The following is a 26,351-nucleotide window of genomic DNA, read 5'->3' as shown; positions in this document are numbered from 1 at the left end:
CATTGTGTGAAGAGTATTGCTCTGTAATAACTTGACGATTTTGCTGAATTCAGCTTCTGGCATTGAATCTGGGCATCAAGTCCAGTCACAGGGTAAATATATCATTACTGCTAATATTGAGAGAAGTCAGAAAAAGAGGGCATGAATTCAAGAAAAATAAATGAAAATGAGATTTAAAAAAAGAAAGGTAAGATGCAGAACTTAACCAAATAACATAGAACAAAAAAATTAAATGAAGAAAGAATGCTTGAGACTGTTTTTATCCTATGAAAATGAAGATAACAAATAATATAATATATTCCAAATAGCAAAAGTCCAGTCATGTTATAAGTAAAAAAATGACCATATCTCTGCAGATAGATGAATATTTGAGAATACAATGACATTCAAATATGTGACCTCTGCTGGGGATGAAAAATATTTACTGTAGCAATTATTTTTTGTATTGTTTTTTTTTTACTATCAATGAGTATTTTTGTAGCATATGATGGCTTTTTAAATATTAAAGACATTATAAATACATTTGAAATATAACTTCAAGATTGCTCTGTTATTCTCTACTACTATGTGAGACAAATGATTTTTGTATACACCATACTTTCAAGAATAAGTCACTTTAAAAAGAATGCTTTAAAATTTTTGTTCTGAAAACAATCTCTGCTAGGCTTTTTTCTTTTTTCTTTTGTTTTCTGAAAGTCAGGGAAACAAACTTAAGAGTGATAAAACCAGTTTTCTGATATGAACTTGAGTCATTATTTGTAAATATACATCAATTTAAGGGGCTCAGCATTATAGATCATGCATAAAACATCATGCTGAATAGTTAAATGTGATAAAACAAAATGAATGTTTATGTGAGACAACTGAGTTTCATTTAATCTCTTTATAACATCATTTGGAAATATATATATTAATAAGGCATGTGAATTTATAGGAGAAATCAATTATATTATTATATGTATATATACTCCTCCCATTGGTAACACACTAATGTATCACAGTATCGGAGAAATGCACCCTAGAGAAAATGTTGCTATTCTTCATGGAAAAATCCATGAATAACATTATGTAAAAATTAATTTATGATAAATGATTTAAATCTAGAACTCAGAATATCTTATTTAAATGCCATCAGAAAAGAACACCTCACCCGCAAAAAGGAGTCTAGGGATCCATTCTCCATATATTCCACCACAATCATTACTGGTCTGCCTGCAAAAAGAGCAAAAGAACACACAAGGATTAGAGCAATTACGGAAATCTGTGCTGCAGTAAGAGATTTCCAGCTGTGGCAGCTAAATTACTTGTATTTTATTAATAGAAACTTCATTTGCCAACGTGCTTCTACAAAAGTCTCCCTATTACACATAGGCATCTCCCCTTTTTTTATGGCATCATTTCTGTTGAGTTCATATAAAGAATACAAATTAAAAAGGAATTAAGCATTTCCTTTTCTGAAGCCCTGCAATCACTTGTTTATATTATGTTCTTTTTGTCCTGAGCTTTTCCTAAAAGATCATGAACAAGCTGAAGGCAGGGTTTAAGCAGTCCCTGTAGCTGCCTTGGCACTTGCAGAACACCTTGTCCTACAGTGGTGCAGTCACTGTGGCTGAATTACATTAGACTGGGCATTTCTGAAATATTCCTAAGGCAAAGAGGAAAGGAGAAATTCATAAATTCTCTTTAAGAAATTATAAACCATTAGTCATAGTCTGCTTTTAAGGGCTTTTAAGTAGAAAAATGTCAGTAGATTGATGAATGCTACCAAGTTGGTGGGCTTTGCAATAGTTCTTGATCATGTCTTTATTGGACATAGATTAGATCAACAAAACATTGATGACAGTGCATGAAAATAAGTAGCTCTGATTTTGTAGTCTAGTAACAGAAGCTAAAATCAGAAACTGAACATCATTTATTTCTTCTTTATCATATCTATTTGCAATTGCTACAGTTCCCAATACCTCTATTAGGTAGAATATTTGACATAAATAACTTAGATTTGTTTCAAAGAAAAGAATCTATTTGTTCTGCCAAATTGCTCAAGTTTAAAAGATAAACTAATTTCATATGAAGAGAAAATATTTACCTGAAATAAACATATATGACATACTTATTTTTTACTTCTATATTCCTTGCTTCTCATTGAAATTTTTAGCAATTGAATCTGCACTGTGCACATTTTTTCCTCGTAAGTACAAAGAAGATCTGGAAAGAAATTATGTGTACCAATGATGGAAATATTAGACCTCATATTGTAATTCATGTCTCTGTTATGAACTCAAAGCCTTGTGGGTTAAAAAGGGTGACTGTAACAAATTAGTACAATGTCTGCAAATGCTAGATTTTACATTTGAATCTATATTTTAAAGAAAGATGTGCTAAAGGTTAAATGTAGTAATAAAGCTCCCAATTTATCATGCATAGTATTAGAATCCAAAGAAATTTTCCATTTTGGTGGATTTCCATAATGCTCCTCAAAGTCATTACTTTCACCCAAACACAGATATAGAACTTTATCAGAAAATCCTGAGGTCAAATGAACTGTCAGCACTATTGTAGCAAGGAACTAGAAGATCCAGATTTTAAATATGACACTTTGTCATGAAATCTTTTATTTGGCCATTGGTTTCAGAGAGCTTGGAAACAGGAGCTGGATGCAAACACTTGGTTAGCAAGGTAGGGAAAATAAAAGATCATTTTTTATACTTATATATGGAAATTCTGAGACCGTTATTCTAGTTTCAATTGTAATGGATCATGGATGTTAAGGGGAAATGCTGGGTTACTACAGTGACTGCCTGAGTTCACCTACCCAGAGTTAACCCTTTCAATCTACCTTGACCATGCTGCCAGAGAAACATATATATACCTCTCCCTAAGAATGTCAGTTTTGATACAAAAGAGCTTGCAAGCACTTCGCTTGTATTAATACAAATTATTATTAGCCCTATTACACAGATAAGGAAATTGAGATAGAAAATTAAAGCACTTGCCCATCAAAGAGCTAAGTGGCAGTGTCGAGTAGTCTGTCTCAGAGTTTAAGCTCTTAACTTTTATGCCATAGGTGCCTCTCAGACATAATTTATAGATAGAAGCCGTAAGGCTTATCCTCCTTTGCTGGACCTCATCTCTCCTAACTAGCCCTGTCCTCTCCTGCTCCATTTGTTGTTATTATCATCTATACTGGTTCAATCCTGCCTCCTCTCCTTTCCCTTTTGGTATTCCCCTGCCAGGATTATTTCCCAATTTGCTTCTCCCTGATCTCACCTCACACCTCTTCCGTGAAAGTCCCCATGGTGATATTTCCTCTAGTGGCATTCCCATCACATCTATTGTCTGCACTATGAAATGTGCCTGGTTCTATATTAGGTTGTTTTTCTCTCTTATTTTCCCATAGATGCTATGTCTCCCCGCATTCATTAGGTTTCTCAAAACTACCTCCCGTAAGGCTGAGCAGAGTAGGTGCTTTATAGTAACGAGTTGATTTTTCTCAATGACTTCGTAATTCCTCAGAGAGTAACACTGAAGTATTTCGGCAAGATTCTAATCTATGTGAATACCAAGTACTTTGAAATTAGTTCTATCTATAACTCCTTGGGAGACACTTTATACAATCTTAAAATTCATCAGTGACAAGTTTCATCTTCTCATTAAAGATAATAAAGAGTCAAATGAAGACTCCCCTGGTTTCTTGTGAATTATAAGCTTCCCATCTGAGCCCTGCATCTTTTGTATTTTGTGCAGTAATGCCAATTTAGAGCTGCTATTATTAAACTAAGGAGTTGTTTTATTAGAATACTGCTGGCATCTAACCTGTTATTTGTTTCCTAGTGATTTTCTATAGGAGGGTTAGTTACACTGTGAAGATTACAAGCAACTTTATAGTCTATGATTACATTTTATAATTAACAAAATAGATAAGTATAGGGAAATTATGAAAGGATGGTATTCAAATATGTGGATAGGTGAGAGAATCCTATTGGCAACAGTGCTTTGTCTGTTATATTTTTAAATATGTAAAAATTATACAATACATTATTGCTCTTGGAAAATATATTTGGAGGTGATTCTATTTTTATATTTTCAAAACATTTCAGCTTTTCTCACCTGTTTTCCAATTTTTGCCACTTCCCCAAGTGCCTCATGTTACAGAATTAACTTAGTATTTGCTTTGTACTGAAGTCAATGGAAAAACTCCAGGATTCTTGAATGTTAGTCAAGTCTCAACATCCCTAGACTTTTTTTTAGAAGTCTCAATGGCTTGCTTTAAGAAATTTTCAAAAACACTTCTTGAAGTCACACAAAAAAGTGAATTTCTTTCATTTTCCTTCAAAAAGTAGCCCAGAAATGTTTATTGGTATGTTAAATTACATTGGAATCAAAACCCTGTAAGAAATCACTTATTCATATCCTGAACACAATGAATCACAAAATCCCAGATCATCTTTTTCTGTTTTAGACAAAAATTACTTCCTTTAACTGGGACTTTAATGTACTATTGACTAATGATTTTTTTTTCAAATTTACAGTTTCCTAATACTTAAGATGATTTTGATATGGGTGGTGTTGAGAAACCATATGGTGATAAGAGTATATTTTTCTTGTGCTGTTGTTAAAGAAAACAAAAGAAAGGAATTCTTTAAATGTTCTAGGGAAAACATTTTGCAAGTGAAATAGTGTTGTTTGTTTGTTTATTTGTTTGCCTCAAGAAGATATGTGAAAGAAGGGGATTACAGGGATTTAACATTTTCATATAAGCAATGAGTTTGTACTGGATGTAGAATTTTGTATCAGCTTGGCCATTTCTAATATGATGTCAGTAATATCAAGAATCTAAAGAAATCACAATGACCCCCAAACTCTATTGTAGATTTAAAACAATTTTAGTTTATTTAACATTATATCATGTCTATATTTTATCTACCACATAATAAAGTTTGTGGTGATAATTTGGATTGACAGTTACATTGCCTGTATTTATCCCCTCCCCAGTTGCAATTCAGGACTTTGGAGCCAGTTACTTAACCTATTTCTACCTCCCCTGTTTCTGCTGTAGAGATAGTGAATTATAATGATCTCAAATGGATTTGATAATAAATACTTTTCTTATCCCTCTAAGGCATTCAAAAGATATGGATGACATAAATTTGAACAAAGTTATAATATATTAAATAATTATTTTTATTCACCAGATAAGTACTAAAATTGGGGAATTATTTTTCCTTTATACTGTTGACTTGTGATTATCAGATCATGTCCCATGTGAATCTTAACTTTAAGGGATTCAAATAAAATCTTAACATTTCCCCTGAACCTGCTTTCCCTCCTATATTCCTGTTGGGGTTAAAACATCACCATCTACTTAGTTACCCAGGTTTGAAATCCCATTTTAATATTGGACTTTTCACTTTATCAAACCCCTGTCCATGAGTTATTAAGTTGTGCTGATTCTATATAAAATCTATTATCACTGCCCATATTCTGCCTTTATTTTCTCTTGCTTCACTTATTACAATAATCATTTGCTGGTTGTACTTGTTAATACTTATATAATCACTGTTTCAAAGAATGATCCAACTTTTTTTTTTTTAGTGCCTACTATATATAAGTACTCTTCTAGTTTCTGAAAAAACACAATCAATGCAAGGTCCTTGCTCTCATGGAGTGTATAGTGAAAAGGAGAACGGAAATAGGTAAACAGTCAATTACTATAAAGGGCTAATGTTTCATACCCTCCTTTAAGAACTTGCTTTACTTATTGTCTTGTTTGCTGCAGAATTAAAATCTACACTGCTTGGCAATAAATTCCTTCACAATCTCTTCTCTGCCTTTGTTCTAGTGTCATCTTTTACCTCCCACTAGTTCCCTAACTCCTGTTTTTCAAATTATCTAGGGGACTCATAATTCATGAAGTGTGGCTTTACTTGTACCTCCCTGTCTTCCTTGGAAGACTGCCTTCTCACTGTTTCCACTTGGTAAAATCATATACTTAAAAAAGAAAAAGTAGAACTTAAATACTGTCTCCACTGTCAATTCTATGAATCACTTTCCCTTTTAGGAAGAACTGATTGTTTACTTTCTCCTCCTTTTATATCTTAATCAAGTGTATGTGATACACTTATGGTATGGAATTGGTATTTGCTGTGTAGGTGTCTGCCTCCCTCCATAAAATGCCCTGGAGGTCAGGAAGTGTGCTTAGTTCTTCTCAGTAAATTCACTATTAAGCACAGAATTAGGCACCTAATAGGTACTCAATTTCATTTTTTTAAAATGCAATGCCAGAAGGAACACATATAAAGACGTTCTTTATGACTGATTCTAGACCAAGAAAAGAGTTATTGAAATTACAGGATGGCAAATCAATACATTTTAAATTATTTTCATTGTAAAATATATGGTTTTGAAGAAAGAAAACTTCAAAATTTAGCTCTGCTACCTATTCACTTCATGATCTTGGACAAGTTATTTTTGTTCTTTCAGTTTTTGCATTTGAAAAATGAGCATAATATTATATACTACATATGGTTTTCAAAGAATTAGATGAGACAACATAATTAGCACAGTGTCTGGCAATAGTTGGCACTTAAAAATGTTGGTGTACATTTACTTTCCTTCCTTTCTGTGCACAATTATCTGCTTTCCCCTTATTATAGTTGCCCACTATGTAACAAAAAGTTTTACAAAAGTGGATTATTTCCATATTTTATTGTAGTTTGGTATGGACATGAAAATTCTTTTATATCCTATGGCAAAGTAAAAATCACCACTAGTTACATGTTTTATATAATACAGTAAATTATCAGTTTTAGCACTGAAATTCTTATGTCTCAGGCAAATTGGGATAGTTGGTTATCATACACCTTGTGTGCTCTGCACAGTGCAATTAGAAGTTGTGGGATTAGGATTAGATAATATGATATTAAAGACTTTTCCACTTTGGGCAAGTGACTTTTCATAACTCATGCTACTGCCTGTCTCTTCATTCATGTATATTTGTATATTACATAGTATTACATAATAATAACACTTCCTCTATTGTGTGAGAAGTGAGATTAAATGAGAAAATGTGTTTAAAACACAGGGAATAGTACATTATACTAAATACTGAATCACCCAATAACAGCTTAAAGAATGAATGGATAAATGCAAATATCATATCCTACCTTACTGTCTTGATGTTAAGTCCTAAACTAAGAAGTGGTTTTCGGAGTTAAAAAGGTTCATAACCAAAAATGGCTATGTCAGTATATTTAGGAGCTTTCTTGATGGTCTCAGAAGTCTACTTAAATCCTACACACCTGAAATTGACAGGTTTGAAGTTGTTTTAAAGAACAAGATGGTTTCTCCTAGAGTAAAATAATCAAAATGAGTATTTTATTACTTTAAATGACACACTATAATACATAGTTTCTTTGGAATAGTTTCTGTAGGAAATAGATTCTTATCCCCATTAACAAGCTATGCTGTCTTTTGTACTCTACACATTTGTACCTGTAACAATATGTCTTTTTGCTTAATTTGGAATTGGTTTTAACCTTAAATCTATTTGAAATTCCTGAATCTACATGATGACTTTGTTGATTTGGCTCCATGTTTTCTCTTAATTTCTTTATTTTATTTTTTAAATTTAGAAGCCATCCAAATGCTCTGAAAAATGATGAAGAATAAATTATTTTACCCAATGATAAAATCGCTGAGCAGAAATTAGGAGGAAGGACTACATTTGTGAAAACTGTAGCATTTCTTAATCTAGATTTGTTTCAGAGTAAATAAAAGGTGTGAGGTTTGAGAAATGAGACGTAATTTTCCTGCCAGTTCCAGAGAACAGTGGCATACCATCTGCATCAATTAACTTCAGTAATATTCAGTACTATCCTGCCTACTGAAAATTACCATATGGGAAAAAAGACTTCTCTGTAATTAGACATGTCTTGTTGACAATGAAAGTTACTGCCAATGATGCCTAATGTTAGATTTTGTTTTCACTCTAAGACACTAACCATATTGCAAAATTTTAATAACATATGAATTTTTAAGAGTGGCTCTCTTGTTTTTTTTATTACATCCATATTTACAAAAGTGTTATGACAATGATAAAATTAAAGGTGCGTGTTTTAAAATGATCTGGTTTATGACTTTTTGCTTTCAACTATAGTGAAATGATTGATTATACACCAATCAATTATTTAATTACTACTAGGTAGGAAGGAACAAAACGTATCAGAGCATTCTCATGACTTGAAATACTATGTAATACCTAAGTTCAAAACTGAATTAAACCATGTGACAAATAAATAATTTTATGCTGCCTTTGTTCTTGTTTTATTTTCTGTGAAACACTTTTGTGTAGGTAATTTAAAAATAGATACTACATCTAAGTCAGCACATATGTAATGAATGGCTAACTTTAAAAAATAAGTTTTTCAATATGTCATGCACTATTCTAAGGGTTTTACAGGTGTGACCTCATTTAACCCTCATACCAACCCCTGTGGCGAGGATAAATACTAGTTCAGTTTAACAGCTCAGATTATGGATGCACTGAGAGTTTAAGCAACTTGCCCAAGGATGCACAGTGAGCAACTGGCAGAGCCAAGACTTGAATACAGGAGATCTAGCTCCAGGGTCTGAGTTCTTGACCATCTTCTGATACCCCCAAATGATACTTGGGTCTCCACTAGTAATTTGAAGACATAAAGCATTACCCTAAATATCTGTGCCTCATCTTAGAAACACATTCTGGAAACGCATTATGGACTGGGCACTGTGTTGCTCCCAAAGATGTTTTGTCCTTGAGAAGTTGCAGGATTTTAAGGTTTTATTTATTTATTTATTTATTTATTTATTTAGAGATAGAGACAATGCAGGGGGCAGAGGGGCAGAGAGAGGGATACAGAGAATTCCCACCAGGCTCTGCACTGTCAGCATGGAGCCTGATGAGGGGCTTGAACTCAGGAAAACCACAAGATCATGACATATGCCAATACCAAGAGTCAGACACTTATCCAACTGAGCCACCCAGGCACCCTGAGAAGTTCTTGGATTTTAAAGCCTCATAAAGCTCTATAATATTCTATATAAACAGGCAATACAGGCTAAGGAAACTTGCTGGAAAAAAACCTTTAGATTTTGCTTTCCCCATTCTTAAGCATCAATTGATGATAATAATGCTGAGGATCCTTCAAGGAAATATTTTAAGAGAGTCTTGAAGCTTTTGAGAGAAGGTAGCATATTTTCCAGTAGTGTTTCAAATGGTATCCTTTATTTCTGGTTTCATAAGTGTCTTATGGTTATACAACTAATCAAATATTCAGCGTTTTGGTCTTTTGTACCATTTGCTAATCAAAAGAAAATCAACACAAAATCTAAAAATAAAGCAAATGTCCAGAGAGGACAGATTTAATTCAAGCTACATAGGTTATTTATGGTGAGATTTTTAACAACGGAGAAAGTATTTCTTAAATGAAACACATATATAAGTTAAACTACCAACTACTTTCCTTTTTCCCTTCCAGGAAAGTTACTACTTATTTTTGAGCCTTTTCTGTAATTCTTATAAGGAGTTTAATTTAAAAAAAAAAAAAAAGAAAGTTCAGTTTTGCTAATTAAACTTTCTTTTAAGACCTCTGTGAACACAACTAAGAAAACCCTACGTTGTGCCACGGGCACCTTCCACTGTGCTTTGTCCTACAAGACAAAGAATGCTGCAATGTGACAAGTTTTATAACAGGGTTGGTCTATCCCCACTTATTTATGTTCACAAGTGGCCCAGCAGCCCATGAGAGCATGCATACAGCCCTCTGGGAGAGGAAAAGACATTTGAGCAGCTCAGTTACTTATCGTGTTTCCAATTAAGGTGTAAACACAAAGACACAGCAATTCCAACCAACACAGAAATTAAACACGAATTCACATGGAGACCCAGTTAATTTAGCAAGCTGTATAAAGTTTTTTTTTAGAATTTCTCTTTGCGAAAAGAAAATGATTCCGGGATGAATCTTTTGAAAGTGTTGATAGTTTCTTTGAATAGCATCAAAAAAGAGGACACAATTTGTAATAATAAAACATGAAGATCTCTAGGGAGTAGACGTATATTCTCAACTGAGAATTTAAACAGCCATATAAATAAGGTCCAGATTTTTAAGATTCAAACTTCTTAAATTATATTAAGATAAAAGTAGCATTTATGCCAATAAGAATGTATAATAACTAAGGTCAAAAGCTAATAGTATTTAAAGAATCTGAAAATAGTAAAAAAAACACTAGTAAAGTAGAAGTAAAAAGAACTAGTAAAAAATGTGGAGATTACTTAAAGACTTCATACCTTTCATGTTTTTCTGGGAAAAAAATAGAAATTCTCTTTTTTTCCATATGAGTGTGTATATATATACACACTCATATAGAAAATGGAAAAAAAGAGAATTTTATATATATATAAAATTTTATATATATATAAAATTTATTGTCAAATTGGTTTCCATACAACACCCGATGCTCATCCCAACAGGTGCCCTCCTCAATGCACATCACTCACTCTCCCCTCTCTCCCACCCCCCGTAAACCCTCAGTTTGTTTTCAGTATTTAAGAGTCTCTTATGGTTTGCCTCCTTCCCTCACTGTAACTTTTTTTCCCCCTTCCCCTCCCCTATGGTCTTCTGCTAAGTTTCTCAGGATCCATATATGAGTGAAAACATATGGTATCTGTCTTTCTCTGACTGACTTATTACACTTAGCATAATACTCTCCATTTCATCCATGTTGCTACAAATGGCCAGATTTCATTCTTTCTAATTGCCAAGTAGTATTCCATTGTACGTATAAACCACATCTTCTTTATCCATTCGTCAGTTGATGGACATTTAGGTTCTTTCCGTAATTTGGCTATTGCTGAAAGTGCTGCTATAAATATTAGGGTGCAAGTGCCCCTATGCATCAGCACTCCTGTATCCCTTGGGTAAATTCCTAGCAGTGCTATTGCTGGGTCATAGGGTATTTCTATTTTTAATTTTTTGAAGAACCTCCACACTGTTTTCCAGAGTGGCTGCACCAGTTTGCATTCCCACCAACAGTGAAAGAGGGTTCCCATTTCTCCACATCTTCGCCAGCATCTATAGTCTCCTAATTTCTTCATTTTAGCCACTTAGACTGGTGCGAGGTGGAATCTCAGTGTGGTTTTGATTTGTATTTCCCTGATGAGGAGTAATGTTGAACATCTTTTCATGTGCCTGTTGGCCATCTGGATGTCTTCTTTAGAGAAGTGTCTATTCATGTCCTCTGCCCATTTCTTCACTGGATTATTTGTTTTTCGGGTGTGGAATTTGGTGAGTTCTTTATAGATTTTGGAGACTAGCCCTTTGTCTGATATGCCATTTGCAAATATCTTTTCCCATTCCGTTGGTTGCCTTTTAGTTTTGTTGATTGTTTCCTTTGCAGTGCAGAAGCTTTTTGTCTTCATGAGGTCCCAATAGTTCATTTTTGCTTTTAATTCCCTTGCCTTTGGAGATGTGTCAAGTAAGAAATTGCTGCAGCTGAGGTCAAAGAGGTTTTTTCCTGCTTTCTCCTCTAGGGTTTTGATGGTTTCCTGTCTCACATTCAGGTTCTTCATCCACATTGAGTTTCTTTTTGTGAACGGTGTGAGAAAGTGGTCTAGTTTCATTCTTCTGCATGTTGCTATCCAGTTCTCCCAGCACCATTTGTTAAAGAGACGGTCTTTTTTCCATTGGATAGTCTTTCCTGCTTCGTCAAAGATTAGTTGGCCATACATTTGTGGGTCCAGTTCTGGAGTCTCTATTCTTTTCCATTGGTGTATGTGTCTGTTTTTGTGCCAATACCATTCTGTGTTGATGATTCATCTCGGTAGTAGAGGCTAAAGTCTGGGATTGTGATGTCTCCTGCTTTGGTCTTCTTCTTCAAAATTACTTTGGCTATTCGGGGCCTTTTGTGGTTCCACACAAATTTTAGGATTGCTTGTTCTAGCTTCAAGAAGAATGCTGGTGCAATTTTGATCGGGATTGCATTTAATGTGTAGATTGCTTTGGGTAGTATTCACATTTTAACAATATTTATTCTTCCAATCCATGAACATGGAATATTTTTCCATTTCTTTGTATCTTCTTCAATTTCCTTCATAATCTTTCTGTAGTTTTCAGCATACAGATCTTTTACATCTTTGGTTAGGTGTATTCCTAGGTATTTTATGATTTTTGTTGCAATTATGAATGGGATCAGTTTGTCTTTCTGTTGCTTCATTATTGGTGTATAAAAATGCAACTGATCTGTACATTAATTTTGTATCCTGTGACTTTGATGAATTTGTGTATCAGTTCTAGCAGACTTTTGGTGAAGTCTATCAGGTTTTCCATGTATAGTATCATGTCATCTGCAAAAAGTGAAAGTTTGACTTCATCTTTGTGAATTTTGATGCCTTTGATTTCCTTTTGTTGTCTGATTGCTGATGCTAGAACTTCCAACACTATGTTAAACAACAGCAGTGAGAGTGGACATCCCTGTCGTGTTCCTTTCTCAGGAGGAAAGCTCTCAGTTTTTCCCCACTGAGGATGGTATTAGCTGTGGGCTTTTCATAAATGGCTTTTATGATGTTTAAGTATGTTCCTTCTATCCTGACTTTCTCGAGGGTCTTTATTAAGAAAGGATGCTGAATTTTGTCAGATGCTTTTTCTGCATCGATTGACAGGATCATATGGTTCTTATCTTTTCTTTTATTAATGTGATGTATCACGTTGATTGACTTGTGAATATTGAACCAGCCCTGCAGCCCAGGAATGAATCCCACTTGATCATGATAAATAATTCTTTTATATGCTGTTGAATTCGATTTGCTAGTATCTTGTTGAGAATTTTTGCATTCATCTTCATCAGGGATATTGGCCTGTAGCTCTCTCTTTTTGCTGGGTCTCTGTCTGGTTTGGGAATCAAAGCAATGCTGGCTTCATAGAATGAGTCTGGAAGTTTTCCTTACCTTTCTAATTTTTGGAACAGCTTGAGAAGGATAGGTATTATCCTGCTTTAAATGTCTGGTAGAATTCCCCAGAGATTTTTGATAACTAACTCAATTTCTTCACTAGTTATGGGTCTGTTCAAATTTTCTATTTTTTCCCGTTTGAGTTTTGGAAGTGCATGGGTGTTTAGAAATTTGTTCATTTCTGCCAGATTGTGCACTTTATTGGCATATAATTTTTCATACTATTCCCTGATAATTGCTTGTATTCCTGAGGGATTTGTTGTAATAATTCCATTTTCATTCATGATTTTATCTATTTGGGTCCTTTCTCTTTTCTTTTTGAGAAGTCTGGCTAGAGGTTTATCAATTTTGTTTATTTTTCAAAAAACCAACTCTTGGTTTCGTTGATCTGCTCTACTTTTTTTTAGATTCTATATTGTTTATTTATTATTTCTCTTCTTCTTCTGGGTTTGGGGTGTTTTTGCTATTCTGCTTCTAGTTCCTTTAGGTGTGCTGTTAGATTTTGTATTTGGGATTTTTCTTGTTTCTTGAGATAGCCCTGGATTGCAATGTATTTTCCTCTCAGGACTGCCTTACTGCATCCTAAAGCGTTTGGATTGTATTATCATTTTCATTTGTTTCCATATATTTAAATTTCTTCTCTAATTGCATGGTTGACTCATTCATCTTTAGTAGGATGTTCTTTAACCTCCATGCTTTTGGAGGTTTTCCAGACTTTTCTCCGTGGTTGATTTCAAGTTTCATAGCATTGTGATATGAAAGTGTGCATGGTATGATCTCAGTTATTTTACACTTATTAATGGCTGTTTTGTGACCCAGTATGTGATCTACCTTGGAGACTGTTCCATGTGCACTTGAGAAGAGTGAACATGAGCAATTTTCCGTTGCTTTGGGGTGTAGAGTTCTAAATATATCTGTCAAGTTCATCTGATCCAATATATCATTCAGGGCCCTTGTTTCTTTATTAATCTCTGTCTATATGATCTACCCATTGTTGTAAGTGGAGTATTAAAGTCCCCTGCATTTACCACATTCTTATCAATGAGGTTGCTTATGTTTGTGATTAATTGTTTTATATATTTGGGTGTGCCGCATTTGGTGCATAGACATTTATAATTGTTAGTTCTTCCTGATGGATAGACCCTGTAATTATTATATAATGCCCTTCTTCATCTCTTGTTGCAGCCTCTAAATTAAAGTCTAGTTTGTCTGATAAAAGTATGGCTACTCCACCTTTTTTTTTTTGACTTCTAGTAACATGATAGATAGTTCTCCATCCCCTCACTTTCAATCTGAACGTGTCCTCAGGTCTAAAATGAGTCTCTTGTAGACAGCACATAGATGGGTCTTGTTTTTTTATCCATTCTGATACCCTATGTCTTTTGGTTGGAGCATTTAGTCCATTTACATTCAGTGTTATTACTGAAAGATACGGGTTTAGAGTCATTGTGATATCTGTAGAGGTTTCATGCTTGTACTGGTGTCTCTGGTACTTTGTGGTTCTTGCAACATTTCACTCACAGAGTTCCCCTTAGGATCTCTTGTAGGGCTGGCTAGTGGTGATGAATTCCTTCTGTTTTTGTTTGTTGGGGGAAACCTTTGTCTCTCCTTCTATTCTGAATGACAGACTTGCTGGGTAAAGGATTCTTGGTTGCATATTTTTTTTTCCATTCATCACATTGAAGATTTCCTGCCTTTCCTTTCTGGCCTGCCAAGTTTCAGTAGATAAGTCTGCTACTACCCTCATGTGTCTACCTTTGTATGTTAAGGTCCGTTTATCCCTAGCTGCTTTCAGAATTCTCTCTTTATCCTTGTATTTTGTCAGTTTCACTATGACATGTCATGCAGAAGATCTGTTCCAGATCTATTCCAGTTATGTCTGAAGGGAGTTCTCTGTGCCTCTTGGATTTCAATGCCTGTTTCCTTCCCCAGATCAGGGAAGTTCTCAGCTATGATTTGTTCAAGTACACCTTTAGCCCTTTTTTCTCTCTCTTCTGGATTTCCTATGATATGGATATTGTTCCATTTGATTGCATCACTTAGTTCTCTAATTCTCCCCTAGTACTCCTGGATTTTTTTTCCTCTCTCTTTTTCTTAGCTTCCTCTTTTTTCCATAATTTTACCTTCTAATTCACCTATTCTCTTTTCTGCCTCTTCAATCCATGCTGTGACCGCCTCCATTTTATTTTGCACCTCATTTATAGCATTTTTAATTCATCATGACTATTTTTTAGTCCCTTGATCTCTGTAGCAATAGATTCTCTGCTGTCCTCTATGCTTTTTTCAAGCTCAGCAATTAATTTTATGACTATTATTCTAAATTCTTGTTCAATTATATTGGTTAAATTGATTTTGATAAATTAATTAGCTGTTGCTATTTCCTGGAATTTCTTTTGAGGAGAATTCTTCTGTTTTGTCATTTTGGCGAGTTTTCTGTCCCTTCTGTGTTCTAAAGCTTGTTGTGTGCTCTGCACCTGCAAGCACTGCTATATTAAATGATGGTCATACACTGTCCAGGACCTGGCCGTTCAGGAGGTATTTTTTTGGGAGATTGTTACTTGTTCTTTGTTGTTGTGACTTTGGCTATTTTATTACCCTACTCGTAGTGACATTTTGGACCCTCCACCAGGTGTGCTTTGATTTGTTCCTTGGAGTAGCCCTGCCAAGTTCTGTGGTTCAGGTCGTGCAGATTGTTGTGTTAATCCTCAAATCAGTTTCCTAGGTGTGCAAGATGGTTTCCTAGGTGTGCAGATGTATAGTGTTGATCTGACTGCATTTCAGAGAGGATAGATGCAAAAAAACTTCCATGCTTTTCTGCCATCTTGGCCCCTCCCCTTGAAATTCTCTTTATAAATGTTCAAGAATTTGATATCAAATGCATCTTGTGGCTCTATTTTTAAAATTTTTCTTTTAAATGCACTGTCGATCTTACACGAGGATAATGATGTTCATTTATGTCAACTACACATGACTCTCTAAAACATTGAGTTTATAAGAACCTAGGATTCTTCATTTATGGATTTCAAGGTGTCCAGAGACCTCCTGAAATTGTATGCAAATATTTACATATATGATCATATGTCTATTTTCTTGGTGAAGAGTCTGTTATTTTTGACCAAGAAACAGTATAATCCATTAGAAATCTGAGTCCATGACCTGTATTACAACATCAGGACTCTATAGGAGTCCTTATTCATAAATTCTGCAATTGATTAAAGGTTTCATAAACTGGATATTATTTGAAAGTTTGAATTATACCTTCAATTTTGTATATGCTCCCATCCTGAGTTTTCTTATCCCATGTGGGATAAGAAACATCTTCACATTGTCTTCTGTAAGTTTTTAATTATTTTTTAACCTGTTGTGTATTTTTCCTCAGTAAGTCAAAGAACCGTGCTCTTTGGAACCAACTGACTTGAAGCAATAGAGGAAGCAGACTAAACACACATTGACATTATCCGGCCAGCCCCTCTTGCACAGGTTTTGAAACTATCAGTATATCCCAAAAAGTGTTTTTAAATAACCATCTAACATAGCAGTAACAGTGTGCAGATATTTTAAAGGGGTAGTTTATTGGGGACATGACTAGAAATACAATTACTCATATCACTTTCCTTGTGCTTCTCTTGGCTGGGAGTGGTCTCTGTCATTTTATCTGTGACTCTCTTTTCTCTATGCCACTCCTCAGTCCTGAGATAGAATAATCTTGTTCTCCTGCCCATTCCTGCCCCAGATTTCCCATGCCAGTTTTTTAAGAGTTGCAGTTCTGCAGCGTTTCCTTCTGAAGCTTGCAGATGTATAAACTTTCGAGGAGGAGGGTTCTCTGGGGAGAACCATATAAAATAAGTACTGAGTAGGGGCTATTGGGTCCTAGGTGGAATCACACAAATGTCAAGGAACAAAGAATCTAGGAGTTAGGAATCCAGATGAAAGTTTTTCTTTTTTGTTTTTTAACCACAGTTCATGTTTTGAATAATTTATTCAGGATTTTAGTTTGTATGTTTAATCCAGTTTTTCCTATACCCTTTATAATTAGCTTTTGGTTTGAGTGGGCACATGCAAATACTGATTCACACACACCTCACTCAAGGTAATTGGCAACATTCTCAGCTGCAGAAATGTATAAAATATACATCCTTTAATTAAAGAGCTTTTCTCCTCTTAAAAGTCTCTTACTTAAAAAGTAAACCACTGTCTCTTATCTTTTATGCATATTTATTACAACAATATTTTGTTAAAGATAAAATAAGGTCAATTGTCATCTATACTACATAAAAATATGAAAAGAATAATCATCCTCAGAACTATAGCCAATATAAATTATTTTGTCAGAAATGATTAATTTTGAAATATCAAATTATGGATCTCAAGCAAAGTTACTGACCTTTTTTAGAATGCCTGAACATATAAAAAATGAGATGGTTTACTTTGATTTTTCTGAACTGCAGTTCAATTGTATTTAAAAGTTATATACTTTCCTACTGTTGATTTCCCTTGGCATACTGAGTTCATGCCAATTTTCCTTAACTTACATATATTCTTTCAAAGTCTGTCACTTAGTCTTATATATTTGTGTTACTGCTTTTCTTCAGTCCTCTGTATGCATCAAAACTGATATTATATGCACTAGCTCTGAGAATCTCTGCAGCTTCAACTTTATTTATCATTCCTAACTTATTTCTACCATCTAAACTATATGCCTTCTGAATAAAATTTTTTGCCTGAATAATAGTGCATGTAATATTTGCCCTGACTCCATATCAGATAGGATTTCACATGAAATATGGAAAGGAAAATATTGATAATCATGGTTAATGGATTTTGAAGACATTTTAATATTGGCTTAGCTCTGTAAGTCCTTTGCTATAGAAATGGTCTACTTAGATCTGTTGTTAGTGTGTAGAAAATTGGACTGTGAATTCATTTCCTAACATTGCTAGTCAGGGGACACTCATGAGGATATGAAAAAGTCTGGCTAACTGAGTAGAAGGCTCATTCAAATCTTTTTTCAAAGGGTAAAAAAATAATAGTAAACATTATTTTAGTTATATATTTAGTGACTGCAAATCTGGTGTTTGGGTCCCATATGTTCGTATTTCTCCTGCTATCTGTTTCAGTGTAGGCAGAGGAGTCTCATGGGATTGATTCACTCCATGTTTGCCATTTACTTTGAACCTAACACATGGAAGGCAATGAAGAGAAGCTCAGGTAAAAATGTCAAAAGAGGTGTTTTATATATAGCATTGTATTTAAAGCACTAGCAGACAAACTGAGATGGTGTTTCAGAAGAACAGTCCCTCAACAACTGAAGAGCTTCCAAGATTAACCACAAAGGAAGTATTAGGAAGATCTTGAACAATGATATCTTTCAGAATTTATCTATTTCTAAATCCCTCATGCTGCCTGTTTCCTTTGTTTTCTCTTTCATAGACTTTGGTTATAATTGATAAATCTTGTTAGTTTAAAGCATATGTTTGAGTTTGGTCTTGAATCATGTGTGTGTGTGTGTGTGTGTGTGTGTGTGTGTGTATAATTAAGTAAATATTATATATATATATGTGTGTGTGTGTATAATGTGTGTATATGCATATAAATATTATATATAGTAAATTATATATATTTACATATAAATATATATGTAAATTTACCTAATTAAAGAAAAATGCAGTCTCCCACAACTGACTAAAAACTGCTAAAATACGTAACCTAGAATTTCGATGATCTAAACATACTAACCTAGGTTATTATTTTCTGAGTAAATATTAGATAATGAGTATGCTTTTATATTTTATAAGTAGGTCTAGTTTTTAAGACACATTGTAATGTCTGGATCTTAGTGTAAATTTAAGATACTACACAATGTCAGATAGTTATTGCTGTGCAGTGACAGAAAAGAATAAATCAGGAAACGTCCATATATTATCCTATCATTGTAACTGTGTAATTTTATTTCTCAATAACTTTATTATGCTGGTTTTATTTGTATATGCTATATGTATGAAATCGCCAAAAACATAAAGGGTTTGGGTAGAGGCAGAGTCTGTCATACGATAAGCCACAAATCTAAGACCCTATTTGTAATCAGTGCTCTGTGACAGATAAAAATGTTCCATCCTACTTTCAGATACTGTATGCCTACAGAATTAAATCAAAGAAATAACTTGATGGAGGCACCTGGCTTGCTCAATTATTTAAGCATCCAACTTCAGCTCAGGTCATGATTTCGCAGTCTGTGAGTTCTAGCTCCATGTCGGGCTCTGTGCTGACAGCTCAGAGCCTGGAGCCTGCTTCGGATTCTATGTGTTTTTCTCTCTCTCTGCCCCTCCTCTGTTCATGAAAATAAATAAACATTAAAAAATTAAAAAAAAGAAATAACTACATGTATTAAAGAGGACAATTTATTTCCATTTTAGAGTACGTGCCTGATTATACATTTAGAAAAGGGGCATTACTTCTTTTCAGAGAGGTAGAATTTGATTCTAATTTTTTATAGTTTATGTACTTTTCAGAGAGAGAGCGAGAGAGCGAGAGAGAGAAAGAATTAGTGGGAGAGGGGCAGAGAGAGAGAGGAGGACAGAGGATCTGAAGCAGGCTCTGTGTTCACAGCAGAGAGCCAGATGCAGGGCTTGAATTCATGAACTCTGAGATCACGACCTGAGCTGAAGTCAGCCCCTTAACTAACTGAGCCACCCAGGTTCCCCAAATTTGACTTTAATAAGGAGGTATACAGCAGGGGAAGACTTTGCATTAAAAAATATAATATCAGTTCTGCCATTCTACCTTCTCCTCTCTCAGCTTCCTTCTCTCTTCTATTTCCTTTCTCCTCTTGTCTCTTCTTCTCTCCTGTGACTTTTCTTACTTTATTGAGTAACTACTGCTTGAAAGCCACTGCATCAAAGAATATTACTGGGTGATCAAAAAGAATGAAATCTTGCCATTTGCAACAATGTATCTAGATGGAACTAGAGTGTAAGTGAAATAAGTGTGTCAGTCAAAGGCAAATATCATATGATTTCATTCATATGTGGAATTTAAGAAACAAAAGAGATGAACATAGGGGAAGGGAAAGAAAAATAAGATAAAAACAGGGAGGGAGGCAAACCATAAGAGACTCTTAACTACAGAGAACAAACTGAGGGTTGCTGGAGGAGAGGTTGGGGGGGGATTGGGCTAAACGGGTGATGGGCATTAAGGAGGGCACTTGTTGGGATAAGCAGTGGGTGTTATACGTAAGCGATGAATCACTAAATTCTACCCCTGAAACCAGTACTACACTATATGTTAATTAACTTGAATTTAAATAAATTTTAAAAAAGAAAGAAAATAAATATATGAATATACTTGCTATTTAATTTTCAGTCAATTAGTTTCTGGCATTTTTCTATATTTGAAACTAAGAAAGATAACTCTTTACTACGACCTTTCTAGAAATAAAAAAGGTCATATAGACAGTATAAACAATTGACAATAGTTAATTAAATACTGATTTTAGGCTTGTCTGCTTTCTGGGTCTCATAATTAAATGATTCATTGCAGTTAGTGCAAAAATAAGTACTATAGGGGCACCTGGGTGGCTCAGTGGGTTGAGTCCCACTCCTGGTTTTGGCTCAGGTCATGATCTCACAGTTCATGAGTGCAACTCCCCCATTGGGCTCTGCACTGACAGAGCAGAGCCTGCTTGGTATTCCCTCTCTCACTCGTTACCCCTCCCATGTGTGTGTGTGTGCTCTCTGTCTCTCTCTCAAATTAAATAAATAGACTAAAAAAAATAAGTACTATATAAACACTGTTCCTTGATAGCATAGTGTGACATGAATACAAATAAATGATTTTATAAGAAACATCATCGTGTATCTCATTTAAATTCAATTAAGATAAGTAACTGGGAACTAAATTAGCACCATCATTAGAACAGGCTTTGTGATTTCCTTGAATCACATAGCTAATGTCTTTTGAGACCCTCAAAGTACTGTGACAAATAATCAATTGGGATAAAGCAAATTGATTGCTGCCCAGTCACCGTCAAACATTGGCCACCTGTTCAAAGTGCCACGGTACAGGTCAAGGGAGGAACTATTTTCTTAATGATGTCCTAAACATAACGGGTGATGAGTTCATTTATTAGATAGCAAAGAAATACTTTTAAAAAATATGAAAGAATAAAAACTCATGATTACTACTTCGTTCTCCTTTACACAAAATTATAAAGGAAATTCTCGGGAAATAACCTATAGATGAATGTAAGAGGATAAAAATTACCTTTGAAACTGTAGCAGTCATTACTGAATAGTGCCAGAGGAAATGCACAGGGATCACTTATCAAAGTGATATAAGCCAGGAAAAGTGAGTTGAGTTAATTTCAGTTTGAGGGAACAGGAACAAGTTTAGATCTATAAATTTTTTATGAAGCAATTTTGTTACACCTGATTTGTATGTAAGTCATGGAAACTGAACTGAGTTTTCTTTCCTATGAAAGCTGGAGGCAAATTTGGCTTAAAGCCTAGAAGAACAGAGTGCTAGAGTGTTCTTTCAGATCTCTCTCTAGAAAGTTGCTTCTGTGTATGTGCTATAGAAACATCATCTTTCTTCTATTATTCTCAGTGGCTAAATGACAAGGGTTATTTATTTATTTATTTTTAGCAGTAATGCTGAATAATTCAAGTTACTTCTGAACTGTGTAATGTCATTTCTGCCAAACATACCTAAATCCACTGAGATTTGTCATTAAGAGTTAAGGATTAAGCTATTAAACTACAAATCATCCATTCCTCAATTCTAATCACTGAGATATTAATAATATATGTGAAAACTGCCTTTTTATATTTGCAGCTCTGAGAGCTTAGCTTACATAGATTTTTATTTTGTGTCTTTTGCAACACCACCATCACCACCAACAGTAAGAATAATAACATTTCTGAGCAACTGATACCATTTTTGTTTCTAAAGAGGAAAAAAAAGTGGCACTCATTAGAATTAAAACTGCTAGTTTTAAATTCATGTAGTTTTGGTTCCTACTGTATCAGTGGCATTGCTGGCCACAAAGCCTCCAACCATATCGGTAATTGTCCAATGATAAAACCAAACGACATCAAAGCATATTTACGATTTGCTATTTTGTATGTTTTAATTAAGAAGGCAAGGGTAATTTAAGAGCAACAGAAAAATAGAAATGTAATAATGTTAGGCCTTGTTGGTATAATATTGTTAAGAAAAGCAAGAAATGTGCGTGTTGGAATTTTGTTTTTATTGGATTTCCTAGTGTCTTCAAACATTCCCAGGATTGGTTGGCTGGGCCAGCCCTCCTGAATACATTGATGTCATCACCATAATTTGTGGCACAATCATGACTAAAAAACAGCAGAATTACACTAATTAAAAAAATTTTTTTGACACAGCAGGGAGAGGGGCAGAAGGCGAGGGAGAATCTTAAGCAGGCTCCACCCCCAGTGGGGGGGCTGACGGGGGCTGGATCTCATGAACTATGAGATCATGACTTGAGTCTGAATCAAGTCAGACACTTAAGGAACTGAGCCACCAAGGTACCCCTAGAATTACAATAAGTAAAGCTCCAAGGGGTGCTTGGGTAGCTCAGTTGGTTAAGGGTCCGACTCCTGATTTCAGCTCAGGTCATGATCTCATGGTTGTGAGATTGAGGCCCATGACGTGCCCACTGGGCATGGAGCCTGCTTAAGATTCTCTCTCTCCCTCACCCTCTGCTTCTCTCTCTCTCAAAAAACAAAACAAAACAAAACAAAACAAAACTCCAAGAATCAATACCCTAATTCTATTTTGCTAAGACACATACAAAATATAAAGTGGGTTTATATCTTTTATACAACAGAAGAAGGCAGCTTGATATTTTATAAATTGGCAGGGAAAAAAGCAATTTGTTTCGGAAATAATATCATGGATAATCCAGAAAGTGATTTACTAAACTTTGAAATTGCATTTCATTTCATTTCATTTCATTTCATTTTTTAAAAGTATTTTTTACCAATTTTTTTCATGTTTATTCATTTTGTGAGAGAGACACAGAGAGTGAGTGGGGAAGGGACAGAGAGAGGAAGAGGCACAGAATCCGAAGCAGGCTCCAGGCTCTGAGCTGTCAGCACAGAGCCTGACAAGGGGCTCAAACTCATGAGCCATGAGATCATGCCCTGAGCTGAAGTCAGATGCTTCACCAAACTGAGCCACCCAGGTGCCCCTGAAATTGCATTTTAAAATTTTCGATTTTCGGGGTGCCTGCCTGGCTCAGTCGGTTAGACATCCAGCTCTTGATTTTGGTTCAGGCCATGATCTCATGGTTGGTAGGATCAAGCCCTGGAGTGCTGTCAGCATAGAGCCTGTGCTCCTCTCTCACTTGCTCTCTGTTTCTCTGTGTCTCAAAATAAATAAATAAACATGAAGAAAAATGCTCAATTCCCTATATTTTCTTTCTTTCATTGATAAAATACAGCTTTGGTCAGACTGACATGTTTAAGGGGAAACTGTGCATTAATATTCTTTTTCAAAAAAGTTCTTCAAGTTTCAAAATTGCTACTTTCTGGCTTTTCTTCCTATCATTTCTCTTTAGTAAAATTAAACTTTAATTAAATCTCTATAAACTTGCTCAAACACGGAATTGCCTGTCAATAATGCTGTTTTTAATTCTCTTTTCTAGTGAATTCCAAGTGGCAAAGTAGCTCCACTTTATCTTATTTTTATTCTTGAGTTATAAAATTTGAGATCTGAAGCTCTAGTCCTTATTTATGTAAAAATTATTCTAGAGGAGGGAGCAGCAGTATGCTAACTGGGTGTTCAGGTTACAGATCTGTCTTCCACTTCCTTTTACCACTTTCACGGCATTAGATATTATAAATGTGGTCCCTGCATTAAAGAAAGGTCACTTGTATTTTTTTTCAACAATATATCTTAGAAATATTTATTTCTGTATTGTGTATCTTTCAGTTGTGAGCACAGTCCTGTGCTGTATATGGTGGCAGAAAACTTCACCTGAAATACCTACCAGCAGGAATCCTGGGGGGCAGAGATCCTCCCCCTGGCACTGGATGCGGGGCCTGGATGCTATTTAAAAACCCTGCCCTCAGGAAGCTGGGGCAAAACGCCTCCACCCCAATGGCCGGGAAGGATCCTTTTAAGAGATAAAAATGGACATTAATCAAAATCTATTTGTGGAAAAGCTGTTGATCATTTAACTGGGGAAAAAATCCTATCATTAATAAAAACATCAAACCTTACAAGGAAGCTATAAAATTAAAAGGAATGAATGCATTTTTATTCATAATTAAAAAAAAAAAACAAACTTAGGTTTTGAAAAGAAAGTACTCTTAACTAGTTATAATCCCAAACGATGTACAAGTAGTAGAATGTGAAGATAAAATTTCTAAACCTACATTTGACAAAGCAGATATAAATAAAAGTCACTGAGGTTGTCTATTTGCAGAGTTGTCCACATGAGTGACAGACATGCAGGAGACAGCCACAGCGGGATCTGAGATCAAAGCTGCACTGGAAGAAGCAGTGTTTTGCTTTAGGTCTATCAGCAGTGGTGCTTAAAATGAGGAAAGCTTTTACACCATCCAGCAATTATATATGTTTTTGAAATAGCGGTAAGGAAATCCATATCCACAATTCTTAATTTGTTACACCTTTCTATTAGGGAGAAGACAGAGCTTGCAAAGGTAGAACCACACGCTTTTTCACTTTTAAGAAGGCTACTGTGAAGCAAAAAAACCCAACAGGAAACCACTTGGAAGTTTATTCATAAGATTATATCATGAATTGTGAATAAAAGAATGTCAGAGCTGGAAAAGACATCATAGGTCATCCAGTCAAAAAATTCTCATTTATAGACTAGCAAACTAAGGCATGAAAAAGGGAAGTGATGTCACTTAGGTGGCACACTCCTAGGACAAAATCTTCCCAGTGTAGATTAAAAATGAATAATGAGCCATTTCCTATTTGGGAGATTGCTATTCTCTGAATATGAATCAGAAACCCTTCAGTTTGGAATAACAGCATTATAATTTGGTATCTCAATGACCTGAAAGACACTAAAATCATTCAGAAGAAAATTTAATATACATGCACTCTCAGTGCATGGGCAGTACTGGTAATTGATATGGTATATCTAAGTTTAATCACGGTAACACTCTAAAAGCAAGTTACACTGATGGTTATAAGGAATGCACATCATTTGGGGCCCCTGAAGCTCCAATCAGGCCCAGCAGTTTTCAATTAAAGAGACCTTGAATCAATCCTCTCAGGCTCAGTTTTAGCAAGTCTTACATTTTTGAAGAGACTTCATTCTGTTCCTTGACACAAATTTCGCACCTAAAATATGTTAAAATTCATAGCCTCTTTGAAATCTGACCAGGATTAAAGGGACCTGGCATAACACATTGTATACAACTTGCTTCTACAGAGAGAGCTGTTGCTAAAGAAAAGCCAGGATTTCTTAGATTTTTAGAAATGCTTAGAAAGCGAAGTTACAATGTATATTTTAATGGGTGAGGCCTATTTATTGTGCGTTGGAATAAAGAAAGCATGGAAAGAAAATCAAATGCTGTAATTAAGCTGGTTTTGCTATTGATTTTATGAGGCTTTAGTGGAAAGGTCCAGCAGAGTTTGAGTCCCTTAAACATGAAGGGATGTGGCTAAAGTGCCAAGCAGTAGGTCAGAAAGTGTTCTGAGGGAACTTTTGATGAACAATGAATCTAACTTCTCCTTTGCTATTACATGGGGTATATATATCATTGAGCACAAATATTTCCTCATGTACAATGTTTCCCATGCAAGGCATTTTCCACGTTGCAATGTTTCAACACTGTCTGAGAAAGTACCCATCACCACGGAGCATTACTGAATACCAGGTAGAGACAATTATATATTTATACTGTATTCTTAAAGTTACAAAAGAAGTGGTGATTTTACAACAGAGAAAATAATTATAAGAAATTCAGATTTTATTATAGGCGGTAAAAACAGAAATATTCCAATTCTAGCTGATTATGGACTTATTGAAGCCAAGTGATAAGAAGTTTGGTTCAAGAATATGAGATTGTAGGGGCACCTGGGTGGCTCAATGGTTACGTTGGTTAATTTCAGCTCAGGTCATGATCTCATGGTTCGTTCAGTTTGAGTCCAGGGCAGAGCCTGCTTGCCATTCTCTCTTTCTCCCTCTCTCTGCCCCTCCCCTGCTTGTGTGCACACTCTTGCTCAAAAGCAAACAAACAAACAAACAAACAAACTTAGAAAAAAGAATACTAGATTGTAAAAAAAAACAAAAGAACATAATCATGCACAGGAAAGAAAAAAGAATATAAATGCAATTATCTCAAAAGAAATTTTGAGAAAAACAAAAGTGTGT

The 26,351-nt window shown here is 35.0% G+C and overlaps 1 protein-coding gene across 2 annotated transcripts in view; it reads right to left on the bottom strand.

The window, feature by feature from the left end:
• EPHA6 (EPH receptor A6) overlaps positions 1-26,351 on the bottom strand; it is an 861,509-nt gene that overhangs the window by 126,798 nt on the left and 708,360 nt on the right. For both annotated transcript variants that reach the window (XM_042903083.1, XM_042903084.1), the window contains 2 exons: positions 23,988-24,113; positions 1,151-1,212 (listed from right to left, as the gene is read on the bottom strand). In XM_042903083.1, coding sequence (XP_042759017.1) covers positions 1,151-1,212; positions 23,988-24,113 — 188 coding nt within the window. The remainder of the gene's footprint in view (positions 1-1,150; positions 1,213-23,987; positions 24,114-26,351) is intronic.

The sequence above is a fragment of the Panthera leo genome, chromosome C2 (genome assembly GCF_018350215.1).
Source record: "Panthera leo isolate Ple1 chromosome C2, P.leo_Ple1_pat1.1, whole genome shotgun sequence".
In the NCBI taxonomy this organism is placed as follows: domain Eukaryota; kingdom Metazoa; phylum Chordata; class Mammalia; order Carnivora; family Felidae; genus Panthera; species Panthera leo.
The sequence above is the reverse complement of the archived record's forward strand: the minus strand, read 5'-3'. Positions and strand labels throughout refer to the sequence as shown.